Genomic DNA, 17,902 nt, shown 5'->3' with positions numbered 1-17,902 from the left:
TATTTTACTTAGAGAAATTCTAAGTGCAAACATACTTAAGCAGTCAACCCGGGATAACCTTCACCCGGGTAGATCTACACTACTTAGAACAATTTCTGAGTACAAAATCATCTCAAGCAACCAATCCGGGTACACCTGTATATCTCTACTTGGAAAGGTTTTCAAGTACTAACCTACTCTAAGCAACCAACCCGGATAGACATTATCCGGGTGCACCTGTATGAAACAATATACAAGACAAACGAAAGAATTCACAGGCAGACATGACAAGAAAATACTTTGATAAGAAACAGCAAGAGCAACCATCCATAAACCCGGGTCTACATAGACCCCGGACAAATATTCAAATCCAAGCAGTGGACAAATTCAGAGTTACAAAAGATTGTTTCAGACAACATGTTCAAAATTAAAGGAAATAAAAGCTAAGGGATAGGAGGATCGTTTGCTGAAGAGTTGTTGGCCTGAGAATCCGGGTCAACGGGCACATCCGAGGCAGTCGGAACAACGGGGTTACCCGGGTTAGCAGGAACAATAAAACTCGGAGAAGGGCCTTCGTAAGGCTCGGGTTCCCCCTTCCCGGCTTTGATATCGTCCTTAGCTGCGAGATACGCCTCTATGAAACTCTGAAGATTAGCCTCCGGATCAGATTTAATGTGCCGCTCGGACACATGCCAGCACCGGACCACCTCGGCGGCCGCAGCCTGGTTAAGAGCATCAGCATAGGCAGTCGACTTCTGGAACTCGGCAATAACAACCCCAGCCTCCTTCCGCTCCTCTAAGGCCTTCTTCAGGTTGCCCACTTCCTCCTCGAGCCCGGACGCTTTCTTTTCGGCATCAGCAGCCCGGACCTCAGCATCATCTACTTTCGTCTTCCACTCCGCCTGCATCCGGGTCTCGGCCTCCTTCACCCGCTTATCCATCTCAGATTCCAACTTCTCCTTGGCCGACCTCTCCTGAGCTAAGCTTGACTCAGCCTTCCGGGTCCTCTCCCCACACGCTTCAGCAGTATCCCTCTCCGACTTGATAACATCAAAAGCTATGGTGTTGAACCCGGCCAGCCGAGCTCCAAGCTGCAAACCCGGATCCACAAAATTAACGGTCTAAAAGACAAAGCATTAACTTGGAAATAAGACAAAAGAAGAAGGAAAGCCAAATCACATCTACCTGCCCCCAAAGACTCCCGATCTCCCGGAAAGTATTCACCAGTCCGGTGTCATCCATCTTCACCCAGTCCTCATCAGTTGGGATACCAGACATCAGCTTAATTATCTCCCTGGCCGAGTACTTGCCAGCACCAAGAGCAACCTGGGTATCCTCCCTCTCCGGGTCCTCGCTCTCATCAGTGTCAGACTCGGACTCTGCCATTATCTCCTTACCCCGGCCGGCCCGGACCTTAGGAACCTTCGCGGGGGCCTTCCTCGCCGAGGGTTGCTTCCTCTTCGTCCCCCGGGTAACTAGATCCGGGCTGCCAGACTCCTGAACCTCGGCAGTCATCCCGAGGGCAACTTTTTCTACGGCAACACTTGACTCTCCACCAGCCGCTCCTTGCTGGGAGGACCCGGATTCATCATTTTTTCCTGACCCAGATTTGGACTTGGCAGCAGACTTTGGGATTGTGTGAGTTCCCCCCAAGTTCCTTAAAGCCACAGCAAAAGAATCGTTGGCCATCTTCTTCCAAGCGTCCTTGTCAAAATATGGCAAACCTGCAAAGAAAAGCAGATAACCGAGTCACACGAACAAGTATAGACAAGCAAGTAACCAAAATCCACAAGTAGACATCATCCAAGCAAAAGTAATACAGATAACAAAGAGAACCCGGGTAAAACACCACCCGGGTCCGCCTGCCTCATCCTACATAGGAAAAACTTCTAAGACAAAAGTACAACACGAACACGAGAACATAAGAAGACAGACAGACAATCCAGATCACCCTACACGGCTAAAGAACAAGGGAACTTACATCCCCATTCATGCAGCTTATCAAATTGCATAAAGGTATCCCGGGTCAGTTGCTGCCCGAGACACCCGCAAAACTCCATCAGCTGATCTCGGAATTTCCCCGACGCACCCGGGGCATCGAAATTCGTTCTCACCAACGTATCATCTGTGACAAGGTAAGGCATATAGTCAATATCGAGGCCCTTCAGCATCAGAACTTCACGGTTCCAATTCTTCAGAGAAGTCTGATGCATCACCGGCTTCAGGAACCCGGGCCCCAAACCACATTCCTTGGACCGGAAACGGAGCTCATACAACGGTTTTTCACCGGATTTCTTAAACTGGAAAAGCATATGGAACAACTTGAATGTAGGCTGATAACCCATCTTGTTGCAAGCACATAAAAACCAAGTCATCCACTTGATCGCGTTTGGGGTGATCTGCATCGGAGAGCATTTATATTCGTACTTGCAAAGATGACGGAAGAACAAATGCCACCTTGGGTTCCACCCGGATCTCAGGTGCTCCATCCACACTGGAACAAACCCATCAGCCGGTCTGTGGTAGATCCTTTCCTCAGGCTCCGGCCACCTCCATTCAACTGCATCCGGCAGCTGGAAAGCAACCCGGATCAACCGGTCCTGGACTTTCCACGGCAACTCCCTAAACGAACTCCTGACAGGATATGGAGCCCGGGCAACCGCATATTTTTTAAATCGTTCGTCGAATTCCTCTTTGTTGTAGGGCCCCAACGGACCACCCGGATGTTTGTGTTTATAAAAAGGGGCAAGGCTCTTATAAAACTCTGTCTCCTTCGCGAGAGGAGCCTTGGTGATAAAATATGACTTCGACCCCGCCCACATCCCATCCGGGGTCATGATCACCTGCTTCCCCTCGGCAATCGACACCCTCTGAAACTCAGAAACGACCCCTGACGCGGCGACCTCTCTCTCAACCATCTTTTCACGGGCCCGGTCCGCAAGAGACTGATTCTCGTCGGTTTCACTGTCACTTGAATACTGTCCGGGTACACCAGAAAAGGCAACAATATCTCTCTTGGCCCTCTTATGGATCCGGACCATAGACCTAAAGGAAAGAAGAACCCGGGTCAGTTCAAAATTCAACCAATTTTATTACAAGTTTTATATGGGTCCGGATCCTGTCCTAAATCTATGTGAGGAACAATAAGTTGGGAAATCATGAGAATGTAACTACGACTACCCGGATACATCATTCTGAAAAACAACACCGGTGCCTCCCAGAACACCTACCCGGGTCCTATTTTCAAAATCTACAAGGTAGGAAGACTACTAACTACTGAAACGGTACCCGGATCCCGATCCTATAACCACAGTATCATGAAAAGGTTTACAAGGCCCAAGAGACAAGAAGGCCTCTACCCAAGTACCACCCCATCCACAGAGAAACCGTCATGCAACCTACCCAACCCGGGTAAGAGATCCCTACCCGGGTTCAAGCAAAACCCCGAGAATCCCAAACAGCCACAAACAATTCCCAAAATCGTCTCAAAGCAAAACCCAAGATCAAAACACAAACCCTCAACAAACTATACGTACAGATACATATATCTCACCAAGAACAATCAATCAAAAGCCCAGAAATTTGAAACCAACACACCCACCCAGAATGCTCAAAATCAACCAAAATCAAACCATCCCCCAAAACCTATAAACGGAACACACCGCAAGTATATACACAATTCGTACACAACATACAAAATCATATACGCAACAATCAACAAATCAAAAGAAGGCATTTCGAAAGAGAAACTCATACAAACAGTAATGGTGAGATATGAAAGAAGCGAACAAAGAAAAATGATGAAAGGGGACTTACAACCGGCGACGGAGCAGAAACTGCGATGACAGTGACAACGATCTCCGAGACTCCAGCGAAACCTTCCGGGAAAACCAAACTCTCGAGCGACAGTGAAAGAATGGAGCAGAGAAACTATGAAGAAGAGAAAACGAAGGCAAAAGTAAAAAGTGAAAACTGAGAGGGAGGGTGATACTTATAGTCACATCGCGGTCCAGGTGGCAATTTATCATTGGCCCCTCAACAATTATTACAGCTGTAATAATAACTCCCTCAAAAGGCGCGCCACTCCAATTTTCAAAAAACAAAACGGCTGCAGACCCCTCGAATTCCGAGGGACAACAATCGGTTCGACTCCCCTCAAACCCGAGTACAACCCCCCCACAAGACCCGGACACAACCTCAACACGGAGAACTCAAAGAAGAACTCGGAAGCAAAAACCCCAAACCCCCTACCCGGGTCTACCCGGACAGGGGGGGCAAAAGCAAAACCTCTACCCGGGTCTACCCGGACAGGGGGCAAAAGCAGAAACTCTACCCGGGCCTACCCGGACACGAGGGGCAAAGCAAACCCTCTACCCGGATTCACCCGAGTACAGAAACACGAGCAAACCCCCTTACCCGGCTACCTGAACAGAAAAAGCAAAAGCAACGACTCCACTCTACTCCCTCACATAGGAAACCTATATAAGGGAGTGGGGGGCAAATGATAGGGTGTAACCCGGGATGACAGAACCCGGATACCCCGCCCCTGTGTTCACCCGGAAACACAGCGACCCCGACTCCCGGTATGCTACCAGACACGGCAGACGATCCCTCAACCCTACCAGGGCATATCACCGGGTGAGGTCCTGGACCCGGGTACAGCTAGAGTCATACCTCTCGACCGGGATCCCTATATGTACCAGCCGACACTTGCTGCACAAGGCACAGACTGACACGATGAAGACAAATATAACGGTCAACTACTGGCGATAAAGACAAGCCAGGGAACATTCCAAAAGACTACTTCTACGCCGACACCTGGACACGTGTAGGGGATCAAACCCCTACACGTGTAGGACCAGGATCCAGGTACGCACCCCCAAACCCTAATCCTTGGCCTATAAATAGACCAAGGACCAAGAGTCTGGGGGTTAACTCACTCTCTTTTACACTCATTCTCACACACACTTGCACTCAGCATACACTCAAACACTCTCAGCCACTAGCAACCACCAGCTAAACACCTTCACCCACCACATATAGATAACACTCTCTCTAACCTTTATCCTTCCGAAACCTACGCTTACTCTCACGCCGGAGGCGCTTCGGGGCAAAACCCCCCCGCCGGCGTTGTTTTGTAGGCCCCCATCCAGCAGCTGCACCACGGAACCACCAGTCACGGCGGAGGAAGGACCGGGATCGGAGATTGGCGTTATCACATAATACTTTGTCTTGCATTAAATCGAGGGTCTTCGTGAAAACAGTCTCCCTCCTCTTTTAGAATAGGGACATGATCTACGTTTGGTTTGGTTTGCATGGCCTAAGGAACCTAGTTTGAGGATAATGTTTGTTTGAATTTAGGAGATCCTATGTTGCATGTTGGCCTCTTTTGTTTGATGCAACTGGGAACCATCTCAGGTATTTACCTCAGACTTTCTACAAATCAATTTGTCCCTCACCTCTTAGAAAAAGAGAAAATTATTTTGAGTTCAAAATCATTGACTTGTCAAAGATTTGTTTCATTGATTCCCATGCATGCTTGATTTTCTTATTTTGAATGGTAATCTGCAAGTTCATACTCCTCTTTTCCCGATCAAAACTCACTTTTTATTTAATTACTCCCTCTGTTTTGAAATATAGGTCGTTTGACTTTTTTACACGTAATATTAAGTCTTTTGACCGCATGTCTAAAATCATTATTTTTGAAATTTTCCTTTTTTGAATAAAAGTATGAATCTTATATTATTATACAAAAAAGGAAAATTTCAAAAATAATGATTTTTGACATACGGTCAAAGGACTTAAAAATACGTGCAAAAAAGTAAAACGACATGTATTTCAAAACGGAGGGAGTATAATAATTAAGTAACTATAATAATTAAGCGGTACATCATAAAATTTTGTATTTTTTCAAAAAGCGGGACAAAGGAAGTACAAATAAAAGCATCATCCATGACGTCTAAGAAGTCCCTGGACCACCAACTATGAAATGATGCAGTCAATATGAATCACATGTACATGATTATATATAGTTCTGTTGATCTTCTAATGCAATCAAAGAAACTCTTAAGTCTTAAGTACATACTAAATTGTCCAGAAATTTTTAGTGAATGATGGCTATTCCAGAAATTTGTTTGAGCTCCGGAAATGCGAAACCTATGCCAGTTCTGGGACTGGGATTAGGAGCTGCTGATCCTACACCAGAAATTATAACTAATACGAAGAAAGCTGTGCTTGACGCGATTGAGCTTGGTTACAGGATGTTTGATACCGCTGCTTTTTACCAAACAGAGGAAGCTCTTGGTGAAGCAATAGCTCAGGCTATTAGTCGTGGCCTAATCAAGTCTCGCGATGAGCTTTTTATTACCTCAAAGCTCTGGTTGCATGATAATTATGGTGACCGAGTCCTTCCTGCCCTTCAAAAGAGTTTGAGGTAATCAGGTAGCTTTTACGAGGTGTTAGGGAAAAGCTTTTCACGAGGATCATTATATTCTAATAGTTATTTCTTATTTATTGTTGGACAGGGATATGAAGTTGGACTATCTTGATCAGTATCTTATACATTTTCCGGTGAGCATGAAGGCTGGATCAAACCCTTTTCAACTAAACCCCGAGAATTTTGCTGCAATGGACTTCAAAGCTGTTTGGACAGCAATGGAAGAGTGCCAAAGTCTCGGCCTTACAAAATCAATCGGTGTCTGTAATTTCAGTTGCAAGAAGCTTGCGGATATTTTGGCTTTTGCCAAGATTCCTCCAGCAATCAATCAAGTAAGCTTGCATTCACAAACTAGAAATTAATAGTATATTACTACTCTATTAACATCGAAAAACTATATGATAATCTGTTCATGTGCAAAGGTGGAATTGAATCCAGCATGGCAACAGGGGAAATTGAGGGCCTTCTGTCAGGCAAATGGAATCAAGGTTGCGGCTTATTCTCCTCTAGGAGCAGCAGGGGCTTTTTGGGGGACGAAAGGAGTGTTGGAATCCGAGGTTCTGAAGGAAATTGCAAAGTCGAAAGGTAAGTCTGTAGCCCAGATTGCCTTGAGATGGGCTTATGAGCAAGGGATTGTTATTGTGATGAAGAGCTTCAACAAAGAGAGACTAAAGCAGAATCTTGAAATTTTTGGGTGGGAGTTGAGCGATGAAGAGTCCAAAAAGATTGCTGCAATGCCACAAAAGAGGGCAAACCTTGCGGAGTTCTTTATCACTGAAACTGGCCCTTTCAAGACACTCGAGGAGCTCTGGGATGGAGAACTTTAAAGATATTTATGTCATAAATATACTAGTATAGGTGAACGTACCGTCTGAAATAAGGCACATCCGCCAATCTGTCAATCCTGTTTTTTCTAGTGATAATGTATTCTGTATTTTCCTTTCGTAATCTGTTGTTGCTGAACTCAACCTCATTACTGATTTTTCTGGTAACAATACAGACACTTTCAATCACACAATGCTTACCAAGTGATTATCCAAAATCATATTTGAGGGCTGAGCCTCTTACCTAAAGCTCCATTCAACATAGTTGCAGCATATGCTGGCTACCTTCTTGTACACGTAGACATGACAGAACTGATCCGTAGAAGATTTAGGATTCAGTTCTGAGTTTAAAACATTTGAATTCTGTTAAGCAACACTTCCCCTCAATCATACAATTGCAGACCGTAAACAATTCAAACCGGTCTTTGATATCATATTAAGTAACCTGTCAATCTAAACCCATGAGGTGCCAGAGGCTAAACCCTAACATGAACTTATACTCTTCAACAAATTCAAGTAATAATATTTGAACTTAAATTTAGCCTCTATCCATTATCAGACAGGGCCAATTTTTTCAAGTCTTCAGACTTTTTGGTGCTCTTTTCCTTTTTTCTGAATTTTTTCTTGTATCGAATCGAACAGATATTTAGGCCTTCTATTGTTTACCTCTATAAACAGCCAACTACTTCAGTCAAAATGCTGACCAATAGCAGCCAAAATCAAATCCAAATTTTCAACCTAAATATGCATTTTTCTTTGATATAGATGTGTGTGTGTGACATCAATGGTATCATAATCTCTACATACCTACCTGATCTTGTAAGAACTAAACAAAGAAAGATTTCATTTCACCTGCAAATTTTATCCATATCTATTATCTTATTAAGCTAGCTATTAGGAGATACTGATTAAAAGATGGCTCTGAAAAGTGTTCCAGAGGTCGCTCTGAGCTCCGGAAATGCAAAAGCTATGCCTGTTTTGGGACTAGGCACAGGTGGATACCCCCATCTTAAGCCAGAGGAAGTCGTAAAAGCGTGCTTGAAGCAATTCAGCTTGGTTACAGGATGTTTGATACTGCTTCAGCTTATGAAACAGAGGAAGCTCTTGGTGAAGCTATAACTCAAGCAGTTAGTCTTGGTTTAATAAAGTCCCGCGATGATGTCTTCCTCACCTCTAAAATCTGGTGCACTGATAACCATGGCGATCGTGTCATCCCTTCCCTTAAAAAGACTCTGCAGTAATATTTTTTATTATTGTTCGGATTATTAAATTTCAATTATATTGATTTTTAAAATTTTCTTCTTCATCGTGTTCTCAAGTCTATAATATTTCAATGTTACTTTATATCGTCAACACAAGTATCACAAATCAATTTGTCCTCGCCTCTTGGAAAAATTGAAAATTATTGTCAGGTCAAAATCACTGATTTATCAAAGGTTTCTTTCATTGATTCCCCTGCATGCATGCTTGATTTTCTTATTTTAAACAATCTATAAGTTTATTAATATATCTCAAATCCAATGAACAATTTCTTGGAAAAATCAAAAAGAAAATGTGGAGTACCATAAAAGCATCATCCATGACGTCCAAGAAGTCCCTGAAGATACTACTCTCCTTCCGATCAGGTTCCTCATTCAACTAAGAAATGTTGCAGTGGATTATATTAATCACATGCACATGTTTATATATAGTTCTGTTGATCTTTTAATGCAATCAAAGAAACTCTAAGTACATACTAAGTTGTCCAGAAATTATAAGTAAAAGATGGCTATTCCAGAAATTTGTTTGAGCTCCGGAAATGCAAAACCTATGCCAGTTCTAGGACTTGGATTAGGAGCTTCTGATCCGACACCAGAAGTTATAACTAATACAAAGAAAGCTGTGCTTGACGCGATTGAGCTTGGCTACAGGATGTTTGATACTGCTGCTTTTTACCAAACAGAGGAAGCTCTTGGTGAAGCAATAGCTCAAGCTATTAGTCGTGGCTTAATCAAGTCCCGCGATGAGCTTTTTATTACCTCAAAGCTCTGGTTGCATGATAATTATGGTGATCGAGTCCTTCCTGCCCTTCAAAAGAGTTTGAGGTAATAAGATAACTTTTACGAGGTGTTAGGGAAAAGCTTTTCACGAGGATCATTATATTCTAATAGTTATTTCTTATTTATTGTTGGACAGGGATATGAAGTTGGACTATCTTGATCAGTATCTTATACATTTTCCGGTGAGCATGAAGGCTGGATCAGATCTTTTTCGACTTAACCCTGAGGATACTGTTGCAATCGACATCAAATCTGTTTGGACAGCTATGGAAGAGTGCCAAAGCCTTGGCCTTACAAAATCAATCGGTGTCAGTAATTTCAGTTGCAAGAAGCTTGCTGATATTTTGGCTTTTGCCAAGATTCCTCCTGCTATCAATCAAGTAAGCTTGCATTCCCAAACTACAAATTAATAGTAAACTACTACTCTATTAACATCGAAAAACTATGTACTAATCTATTTATGTACGAAGGTGGAATTGAACCCAGCATGGCAACAAGGGAAATTGAGGGCCTTCTGTCAGGCAAATGGAATCAAGGTTGCTGCTTATTCTCCTCTAGGAGCAGCAGGAGCTTTTTGGGGGACGAAAGGAGTGTTGGAATCCGAGGTTCTGATTGAAATTGCAAAGTCGAAAGGTAAGTCTGTAGCCCAGATTGCCTTGAGATGGGCTTATGAGCAAGGGATTGTTATTGTGATGAAGAGCTTCAACAAAGAGAGACTAAAACAGAATCTTGAAATTTTTGGGTGGGAGTTGAGCGATGAAGAGTCCAAGAAGATTGCTGCAATACCGCAGAGGAGGGCAAACCTTGCGGAGTTCTTTATCTCTGAAACTGGCCCGTTCAAGACACTCGAGGAGCTCTGGGATGGAGAACTTTAAGGATATTTATGTCATAAATATAATAGTATAGGTGAACCATCTGAAATAAGGCACATCGGCCAATTTGTCAATCCTGTTTTTTTCTAGTGATAATGTATTTTATATTTTCGTTCGGTAATCTGTAGTTGCTCAACTCAGCCTCATTCCTGATATTTCTGGTAACAATACAAGCACTTTCAATCATACAATGCTTACCAAGTGATCATATTTGAGGGCTGAGCCTCTTACCTAAAGCTCCATTCCACATATTTGCAGCATATGCTGGCTAGTGCATATTTGTAGCATATGCAGGTGGTTATCCCCCTGCACCGCCAGAAGCAGTGATAAAAGCGGTGCTTGAAGCAATTGAGCTTGGTTATAGGATGTTTGATACCGCTTCCTTTTACCAAACGGAGGAAGCTGTTGGTGAAGCTATATGTCAAGCAGTTAGTCTTGGTTTGATCAAGTCTCGCGATGAAGTCTTTCTTACCTCTAAGGTATGGTGCAATGATACTCATGCAGATCGTATCCTCCCTGCTCTCCAGAAGACACTAGAGTAATATAAATGACCGCTCATTCATTTTTCTTATTAGGAAACAAGAAATCGTAATGTCAATTCATATTTTATTTTTTATTGTCAGGAATATGAAGTTGGAGTATCTTGATCAGTATCTTATTCATTGGCCAGTGAGCCTGAAGCCCGACACAAACATATTACAATTAAAGCCAGAAGATGTTCTTCCACTGGACATCAAATCGGTCTGGACAGCTATGGAAGAGTGCCAAACACTCGGCCTTACAAAATCTATTGGTGTGAGCAATTTCTCTTCCAAGAAGGTTGCTGATATTCTGGCTTTTGCTAAGATTCCTCCAGCAATTGTTCAAGTTAGTTCAGTAAATATTCACATCATAGCATGTGTAACTTAAAAAAACAAAAGTGAATCCTGATCTAATTGTGGTGATAGGTGGAGATGAATCCAGCATGGCAACAAGGGAAGTTAAAGGAGTTCTGCCAGGCAAAGGGAATCAAGATAGCGGCGTTTTCTCCTCTTGGAGCAGCAGGAGCCTTTTGGGGAACCAAAGGAGTGCTGGAATCTGAAGTATTGAATGAAATTGCACAGTCGAAAGGAAAATCTGTAGCCCAGGTGGCTTTGAGATGGGCTTATGAATAATCTGCAAATTCTGTTATTATAGTTCTGTTCTTCACTGCAATCAAATAAACTCTTAAGTACATACTAAAGTTGCACAGAAATTTTAAGAGGGCTATTCCAGAAATTTGTTTGAGCTCTGGGGATGCGAAACCTATGCCAGTTCTGGGACTGGGATTAGGAGCTTTTGATCCAATACCAGAAATTTATAACTAATACAATGAAGTCCTCTGTGTATAACTGTCCAGACACCTTAGACCAGACTCCTGAGGGCTGAGCCTCTTACCTAAAGCTCCATTCCACATATTTGCAGCATATTCTGGCTACCATCTTGTACACATAGACATGGCAGAACTGACCCGTAGAAGATTTAGGATACAGTTCTGAGTTTAAATTTTTTTTTTTTTAATTCTGCTAAGCAACACTTCCTCTCAATCGTATAATTGTAGACACTAAACAATTTAAACTGAACTTTGATATTATGTTAAGTAACCCGTCAATCTTAAACCATGAGGTGGTAGATGCCCCAACATAAACTTAGTACTCTTCAACAAATACTCCCTCTATTAATAGTCGCTTGACTTTATGCATTTGAGGTGTAAAAATCTACTATACAGATTTCATCTTTACAGTATAAATATATATGCTGTACACCTGCAAATCTTTACAAAATTATTAATTATCTCAAAAAAATGAAAAATACATTTTTACATGAGAATAAATGATGTGATAGTACATTCGACAAATGCAATCAGAATTTATCATAACTATAAATAAGAATCTATATCATTGCAATGGTAAAATTCATATACATATTCGAAATAATGATATTAATATATAAATTGCCTCAATTAAGTGTCTTTTATTTTTATATGAGTTAATTGCAAAATGCACCCCATAACTTCGGCCCAAACGCACTTCAGTCAACATACTTTTATTATTTGCATTGTGCATCCCCCTGGTAAATATAGCGCTGCAAAATGCACCTTTTCCGTCCAAAAAAAACGGACCGTTAACAATTAAATGGTAATCGGCAATTAAAATTTAAAAACAGTAAACCCCGTTTAATTAAAAGAGATTAAGAGATCTTAATCTAAATGTAATAAACACTAAGCCCCGCGCATTTTTCAATCTAACACACACACTCCCTTCATCTTTCCCTCTCCCCTCTGTAAACCCTGTAAACCCTAAATCGACTACCAAGTAACCCTAAATTAGTGCTAATAAACCGTAATTACTCGGTAACCAACAATCATGAGAGGCAGATTAAGGAGTTGTTCGGATGAAAGCAAAAGTCAAGGCGCCGATGAAGGCGACGTTTCTCTGCTGCCAAATGGGAAAGAAATCCCCGACTATGAAGGTAAATTTCTTCCTTTTTCGAGGCTGTATATCTGCATGTGAATATCGTCAATCCCCCCTTTTAAGTAGCATGCATACAAATTAGGGTTTAATTAGATTTGTTGGCCCCATTTAGATTCTTTTATACTATATCTGATGTGTGCTTTAAGTAATTAGGGTTTAATTAGGAAGTTGTGGACCCATGATGTTTACATTTCTGAAAACATACCATGTGCTAATCGTTTAACTGCTGCATTTTGTAATTGTGGTCCATTTGTTGTAAAAAGTGATGCTTTTGTGAGAATATTCTCTTCATTGCTGCCTTTTTTATGTGTAAATGTGCTTTATTGTCGCTCCAACTTGTAATTTTTTATGCAGATATGAGCTTACATTTTACTCTTAAATTACACTATGGTGGGCATGTCAATGAAGACATTACTGGTTATGTGGGTGGGAAGATAGCTTATTTTGATATGTGCTCTGTCGTGGGTCTAAATTTACATGAAATGGAGGCCATGATTGCAGAAGTAGGTTTAGTTGGGGAAAAGGTGGACCTTTGGTTTTTGTGTGATGAAGCTGAATTCACCCCTGAAAATTTATCACCCCTGGAGACTGAGAGAGACATTAGTATCCTATCTTCTTTGGTTGAGTGCAACTACAAATTGATAAGGCTGTATGTTTCCTCAAACATGCCAGCCTATGATGGTGAAGGATGGGATTTTTCTTATACACAAATGGCAATTGATCAAAGAATTGAGAGGATAGAGGATATTAGGGTTGAAGTGGAGGAGAAGTTGAATGATATAGAAGAAGAGGGTTCTGCAGAAGATGAGGAAAAAAGCTTCCATGGAGATAGTTCAAACATGGACTCAAGTGAAAGTGATTGCCCTAAAACTAAGAAGAAGCCTAGGAGAATTCCACCTCCAAATCCACCTTACAGGGCTAGGAAGAGGGGCAGATATTCCATGTTGAGGGGTCTTTTCAAGAACACACCTGAGACTCCTGTGATAATAGATGGTGCTGAAAGTGAGGAAATGGTTCAGGGTGGTGACAAGTGTCCTGCCAAGGGAAAAAAGAAGAAAGTTGAGGAGAAGTGCCCAGACAAAGGAAAGAAGAAGCTAGTAGAGGATCAACCAGTTGGTAAGTCCAAGAGAAAGAAGTGTAAATCTGTTGGTAAGTCCAAGGGAAAGAGGAAGAGAAAAACAGTTGAAGATGTGCAAGTTGAGGAAAAAGATCAGCCTGGCAATGAAGATGTACAAGATGTGCATGAACAAGTACAAGCTGAGGAGAAAGATCAGCCTGCCAATGAAGAAAATGTTCAAAATGTTGAAGATGCAGTTCAATCTCCAGTTGAGGAGAATTTGGAGGAAGATTTTGAGGAAGATTTTGAGGAGAATTTTGAGGAGAATTTTGAGGAGAATAAAGATGTTAAGGATGCAAATGCAGATGAAGGTGTTAAGAAGAAAGTTAATGATGGATCAGATGATGAAGAATATGCCCCAGATGATGCTAGTGAATCCTCACAAACTACTTATGACAGTGAGGTAGAGAGGATGGCCATATCTTCATGTGATGAGCAAGGGGAAAAATACCCTGAATTCAATGAACTTACAGACATGGAGGATCCCCAGTTCGAAATGGGGATGTTATTCAGCAGTGGCAAAGCATTCAGAGAAGCTGTGAGGAAACATGCCATTCTGCACCAGAGAGGGGTAAAATTAAGGAAAAATTTAGGTGATAAAATTAAGTGGATCTGTCAAAGGGGCTGCAAGTGGAAATGTTATGGAATCAGGCAACAAAGGTCCAGCAATATCCAAATCAAGACTTTGCATACAACACACACATGCAACCCTACTTGGGTCCAAAAACAAATTAATTCGACATGGATAGCAGCAGCTTATGAGCATGAAATCAGGATGAACCCTCAGTGGGCTGTAGCAGCATTTCAGGCAAAAGTGGTAAATGACTTGAAGTGTCATGTTTCAGAGCATATGATTTATAGAGCATTGAGGAAGGCCAAGGCTAATATCATTGGAAAACATGAGGAAGAGTTTAAGATGTTGTATCAGTATGCTAATGAAGTCAAGAAGGTGATGCCAACATCAACTGTCAAGGTAATGACAGAGCCAGCTGAACAAGGTGTTGAGGGGAGGAGATTTAAAAGGTTCTATGTATGTTTAGGACCTTTAAAAGAAGGTTTCCTAGATGGATGCAGACCCTTAATAGGGTTAGATGGATGTCATCTAAAAGGACCTTTTGGAGGCATCTTGCTCACTGCAGTTGGTACGGATCCTAATGAGGGTATGTATCCGATTGCTTGGGCCCAAGTTGAAGCTGAAAACTCAAGTAGTTGGGACTGGTTCCTTGGTTTATTAAAGGATGACTTGGGGATAGAGAATACGGGAACTTATACCTTCATCTCAGACAGGCAGAAGGTGTGTTAGAGGCTGTCCACTAAAGGTATTGTTTATCCATTTAACTCTTAATATGTGGACACCCTTCACCCAACAACACTAATATCAACCTTTTATGTACACAGAAACAAGCACCTCCAGAAGGGGGAGAAGAACAGGAAGGAGGCAGCAAGAAGTGGGAACCTCCAAGAACAAGGTGTTCCTACTGCAAGGAACAAGGACACAACTTAAGAACTTGCACTTCTAAGGTGAAATTTGTACAACTAATTGGTCTTTCGTATGTATCTCTTCATTGTTTTTTTACAACTTCTTGCTCTTCTGCAGAAAGTGGATGAAGACAGAAAAAGGAAGGAAGAAGAGACTCAACAGAGTGAAGAGGAATTGCAGCAAAAACTGGCAGAGCTTCAAAGAGCTCAGAATGAATTGTATGCACAAAATCATCCCAATCCTTCACCAACAAAGTCACCAAGAACCAAGGGAACTGCAGGGCTCCATCCCAGATCAACCCCTTTTCAGTTTGCAAGGCCAGTTGCAACACATGGAGGAATTGTAAAGCCCTTTAAAGCACCAGCTCAATCAGGACCTTCAGGGGTGGAATATTTTCAGAAGGATGGGAAGAACTATGCAACTCTTGGACAACTACAAGCTGCATTGAGGAAGGGGAAGAAGTAATATGGTCTTGAAGTGGCTAAGACAATAATTTATCTACTTGTATTAAGACTAAGATTTGGTACTTCGTATGTCTCTTTTGTGCTTGAATTTGGTACTTGATTTCGAGACTAATATTTCGTACTTGTATTATGACTAAGATTTGGCAATCTCTTTTGTAAGATAATCACTGCATTTATGCTACCATCTGTCTTGGTTTTGACAGTTTTTAATCTATTCAAAATTTCTTGTTTTCTAGCATTTATTCTCTACATCTGTCTACGTTGGTACATTCATTTCGGTTGGTTGGAAACATTCATTCAAACCAACAATAAACACCATTCATTACAACTTGCTTTAAACATACAAATTACACAGGTTCATGCTACATCTGCTACATGCCTATATCAAATCTCTCCTGCCTCTTCTACCTTGCACAAACAATAAATAAATATCACAATCCAAGTCAAAATTAGTAAACTCAGTGATGTTTTGCAACCACAAATTGACTCCACTGGCTTCACTTCTTTTTGGCTAGAACATACGTCCCCTTCACTCATCCCCATAACCAAACCATCACCAGCAGCTCGATTTACTTGTGCTTCAAGAGTGTTGATTTTGCATAACAAGCCTGGGATGATGATTCTTGCACGCTCACATAATGGGGCATCAATCCACCGGAAATAGCGACAACGATCGCAAGATATGAAACGCCGGCCAGGATTTGAATCAGTCCATGATGTTCTCACTACAATGACGTTCCCACACCCACAATGCTCTGCCATCGTTTCTGAAAAAGAGAAGAAGATGATGTTATTTGTTTAGGGCTAAAATATGCTTTTTAATGACATATATAGCTGATTTGGGGGAGAAGGTCTTTTAAAAATGAAATTCCTATTATGCCCCTCACTTAATCCCCTGACAACTAACGTTAAAATGAGTTAATCTCTCACACTTAACGGACTTGGACGGAAAAGGTGCATTTTGCAGCGCTATATTTACCAGGGGGATGCACAATGCAAATAATAAAAGTATGTTGACTGAAGTGCGTTTGGGCCGAAGTTATGGGGTGCATTTTGCAATTAACTCTTTTTATATTTATCTGGTCAATGCCTCTGTTTTAAACAATATACTCAGATCAGGATATCCTGCAAGGCTGTTTTGATGTCGGTCTCATCTTTATTTGCTGCAACTGGAACTAGTTCTAGTATTCATAATTTGTCTGAAATCTTTAGAGTTCAGAAGTTCAGAAATTTACAGTACATGACCAATATAATGTAGGTGATGATAGCTTATTTCCCGCGTTTTTGTGTAATGCAGCAGAAACTATTACAGCGATTCTACTGTAAGATTTCCAGATTTAAAGCCAACAATTTGAAGCATATTCGCGTGACTGGAATATAGCAGCTATGAAGAATCTACCAAGTTGTTGTCCAAAACTGCCTAATAACAGAATTTAGCAAAAAGAATTCTTTGCATCTTGGTCAAAATCAGATATATCATAGAAAAATATTCTTGACCAGCTAATAGAGAAATATGTTCACTTCAGCAGATACAGGTGCAACACTAATAAATTTCATTGAACATCACTGTCTCCCATCTACGCCTTCGTTTATATTAACCCGAAGAGAAAAGTTACATCAAATTGTCATTAACCCTCACTTTAAGAAAAGTCCTAATTACTTAAGATAAATTTGTTAAGGACCAAGTAGATGCTCTGTTATTTAAATATTACTACTCATCCTACTTTTAAAATTTTCTAAGTTATTAGTCTAGGTTTAGTTAGTTTCGCGTGAAGCCTTCATCACCACTAAGCTCTGGTGCAGTGATAAACATGGCAATAATGTCCTCCCACCCTTCTGAAGACTCTACAGTGCTACAAACGCCACGCCTTTATTCACATTGCTCAGAAAAATATAGTCGGAGTATCTTGTTCAGTATCTTAAACATTTTCAAGATAATGTGATGTTTAGATGTTTAGACAGACATGAAAGAGTGCCAGACAGGCAAACACACAATTAAATTTACGAAACCTGGCTCTTGCGAAGATTCCTCCAAGGATCAGTCCAGATCAAATCATAGACTAGGCTAAACAACAAGGGGGATATATAGTATTCTTGTCTGTTTTTTAAAAATTTCTTGAAAGGTACATATTTGACATTACTTTAGACTCATCTGTGAGTATTATCTAAGGAGCAGGTGATAATATGGTTAAATAACAT

The 17,902-nt window shown here is 41.3% G+C and overlaps 3 protein-coding genes and 1 long non-coding RNA gene across 5 annotated transcripts; all 4 read left to right on the top strand.

The window, feature by feature from the left end:
• Positions 1–6,012: 6,012 nt before the first annotated feature.
• LOC108199484 (non-functional NADPH-dependent codeinone reductase 2) lies at positions 6,013–7,363 on the top strand. The gene is made up of 3 exons (XM_064082998.1): positions 6,013–6,412; positions 6,504–6,747; positions 6,838–7,363. Exons 1-3 carry the CDS (start codon positions 6,090–6,092, stop codon positions 7,240–7,242), a joined length of 972 nt encoding a protein of 323 aa, XP_063939068.1. The 5' UTR covers positions 6,013–6,089; the 3' UTR covers positions 7,243–7,363.
• Positions 7,364–8,799: 1,436 nt separating this feature from the next.
• Positions 8,800–10,271, top strand: LOC108199489 (non-functional NADPH-dependent codeinone reductase 2-like). The gene is made up of 3 exons (XM_017367314.2): positions 8,800–9,323; positions 9,415–9,658; positions 9,749–10,271. Exons 1-3 carry the CDS (start codon positions 9,004–9,006, stop codon positions 10,151–10,153), a joined length of 969 nt encoding a protein of 322 aa, XP_017222803.1. The 5' UTR covers positions 8,800–9,003; the 3' UTR covers positions 10,154–10,271.
• A 151-nt stretch (positions 10,272–10,422) lies between these two features.
• LOC108199494 (non-functional NADPH-dependent codeinone reductase 2-like) lies at positions 10,423–11,342 on the top strand (the record flags this gene model as incomplete). Its single annotated transcript, XM_064082999.1, has 3 exons — positions 10,423–10,688; positions 10,774–11,017; positions 11,098–11,342. Coding segments are annotated over 3 exons (717 nt in total), but the record flags the coding sequence as incomplete, so codon positions are not given.
• Positions 11,343–14,999: 3,657 nt separating this feature from the next.
• Positions 15,000–15,941, top strand: LOC135148262 (uncharacterized). Of its 2 annotated transcripts, XR_010286231.1 has the most exons (3): positions 15,000–15,078; positions 15,158–15,280; positions 15,357–15,941. It is a non-coding gene; the product is annotated as an uncharacterized LOC135148262 (long non-coding RNA). The 2 variants fall into 2 exon arrangements; XR_010286230.1 differs by lacking the exon at positions 15,000–15,078 and having other exon boundaries at positions 15,090–15,280.
• Positions 15,942–17,902: the final 1,961 nt, after the last annotated feature.

This window comes from Daucus carota, chromosome 8, assembly GCF_001625215.2.
Source record: "Daucus carota subsp. sativus chromosome 8, DH1 v3.0, whole genome shotgun sequence".
In the NCBI taxonomy this organism is placed as follows: Eukaryota; Viridiplantae; Streptophyta; class Magnoliopsida; order Apiales; family Apiaceae; genus Daucus; species Daucus carota.
The sequence above is the reverse complement of the archived record's forward strand: the minus strand, read 5'-3'. Positions and strand labels throughout refer to the sequence as shown.

Bases quoted from the DNA above. Each gene is read 5' to 3' on its own strand.
- LOC108199484 (XM_064082998.1), top strand. From the start codon at position 6,090: ATGATGGCTATTCCAGAAATTTGTTTGAGCTCCGGAAATGCGAAACCT. The intron at 6,413-6,503 runs GTAATCAGGTAG...ATTGTTGGACAG, and splicing joins GCCCTTCAAAAGAGTTTGAG to GGATATGAAGTTGGACTATC. The intron at 6,748-6,837 runs GTAAGCTTGCAT...TCATGTGCAAAG, and splicing joins TTCCTCCAGCAATCAATCAA to GTGGAATTGAATCCAGCATG.
- LOC108199489 (XM_017367314.2), top strand. From the start codon at position 9,004: ATGGCTATTCCAGAAATTTGTTTGAGCTCCGGAAATGCAAAACCTATG. The intron at 9,324-9,414 runs GTAATAAGATAA...ATTGTTGGACAG, and splicing joins GCCCTTCAAAAGAGTTTGAG to GGATATGAAGTTGGACTATC. The intron at 9,659-9,748 runs GTAAGCTTGCAT...TTATGTACGAAG, and splicing joins TTCCTCCTGCTATCAATCAA to GTGGAATTGAACCCAGCATG.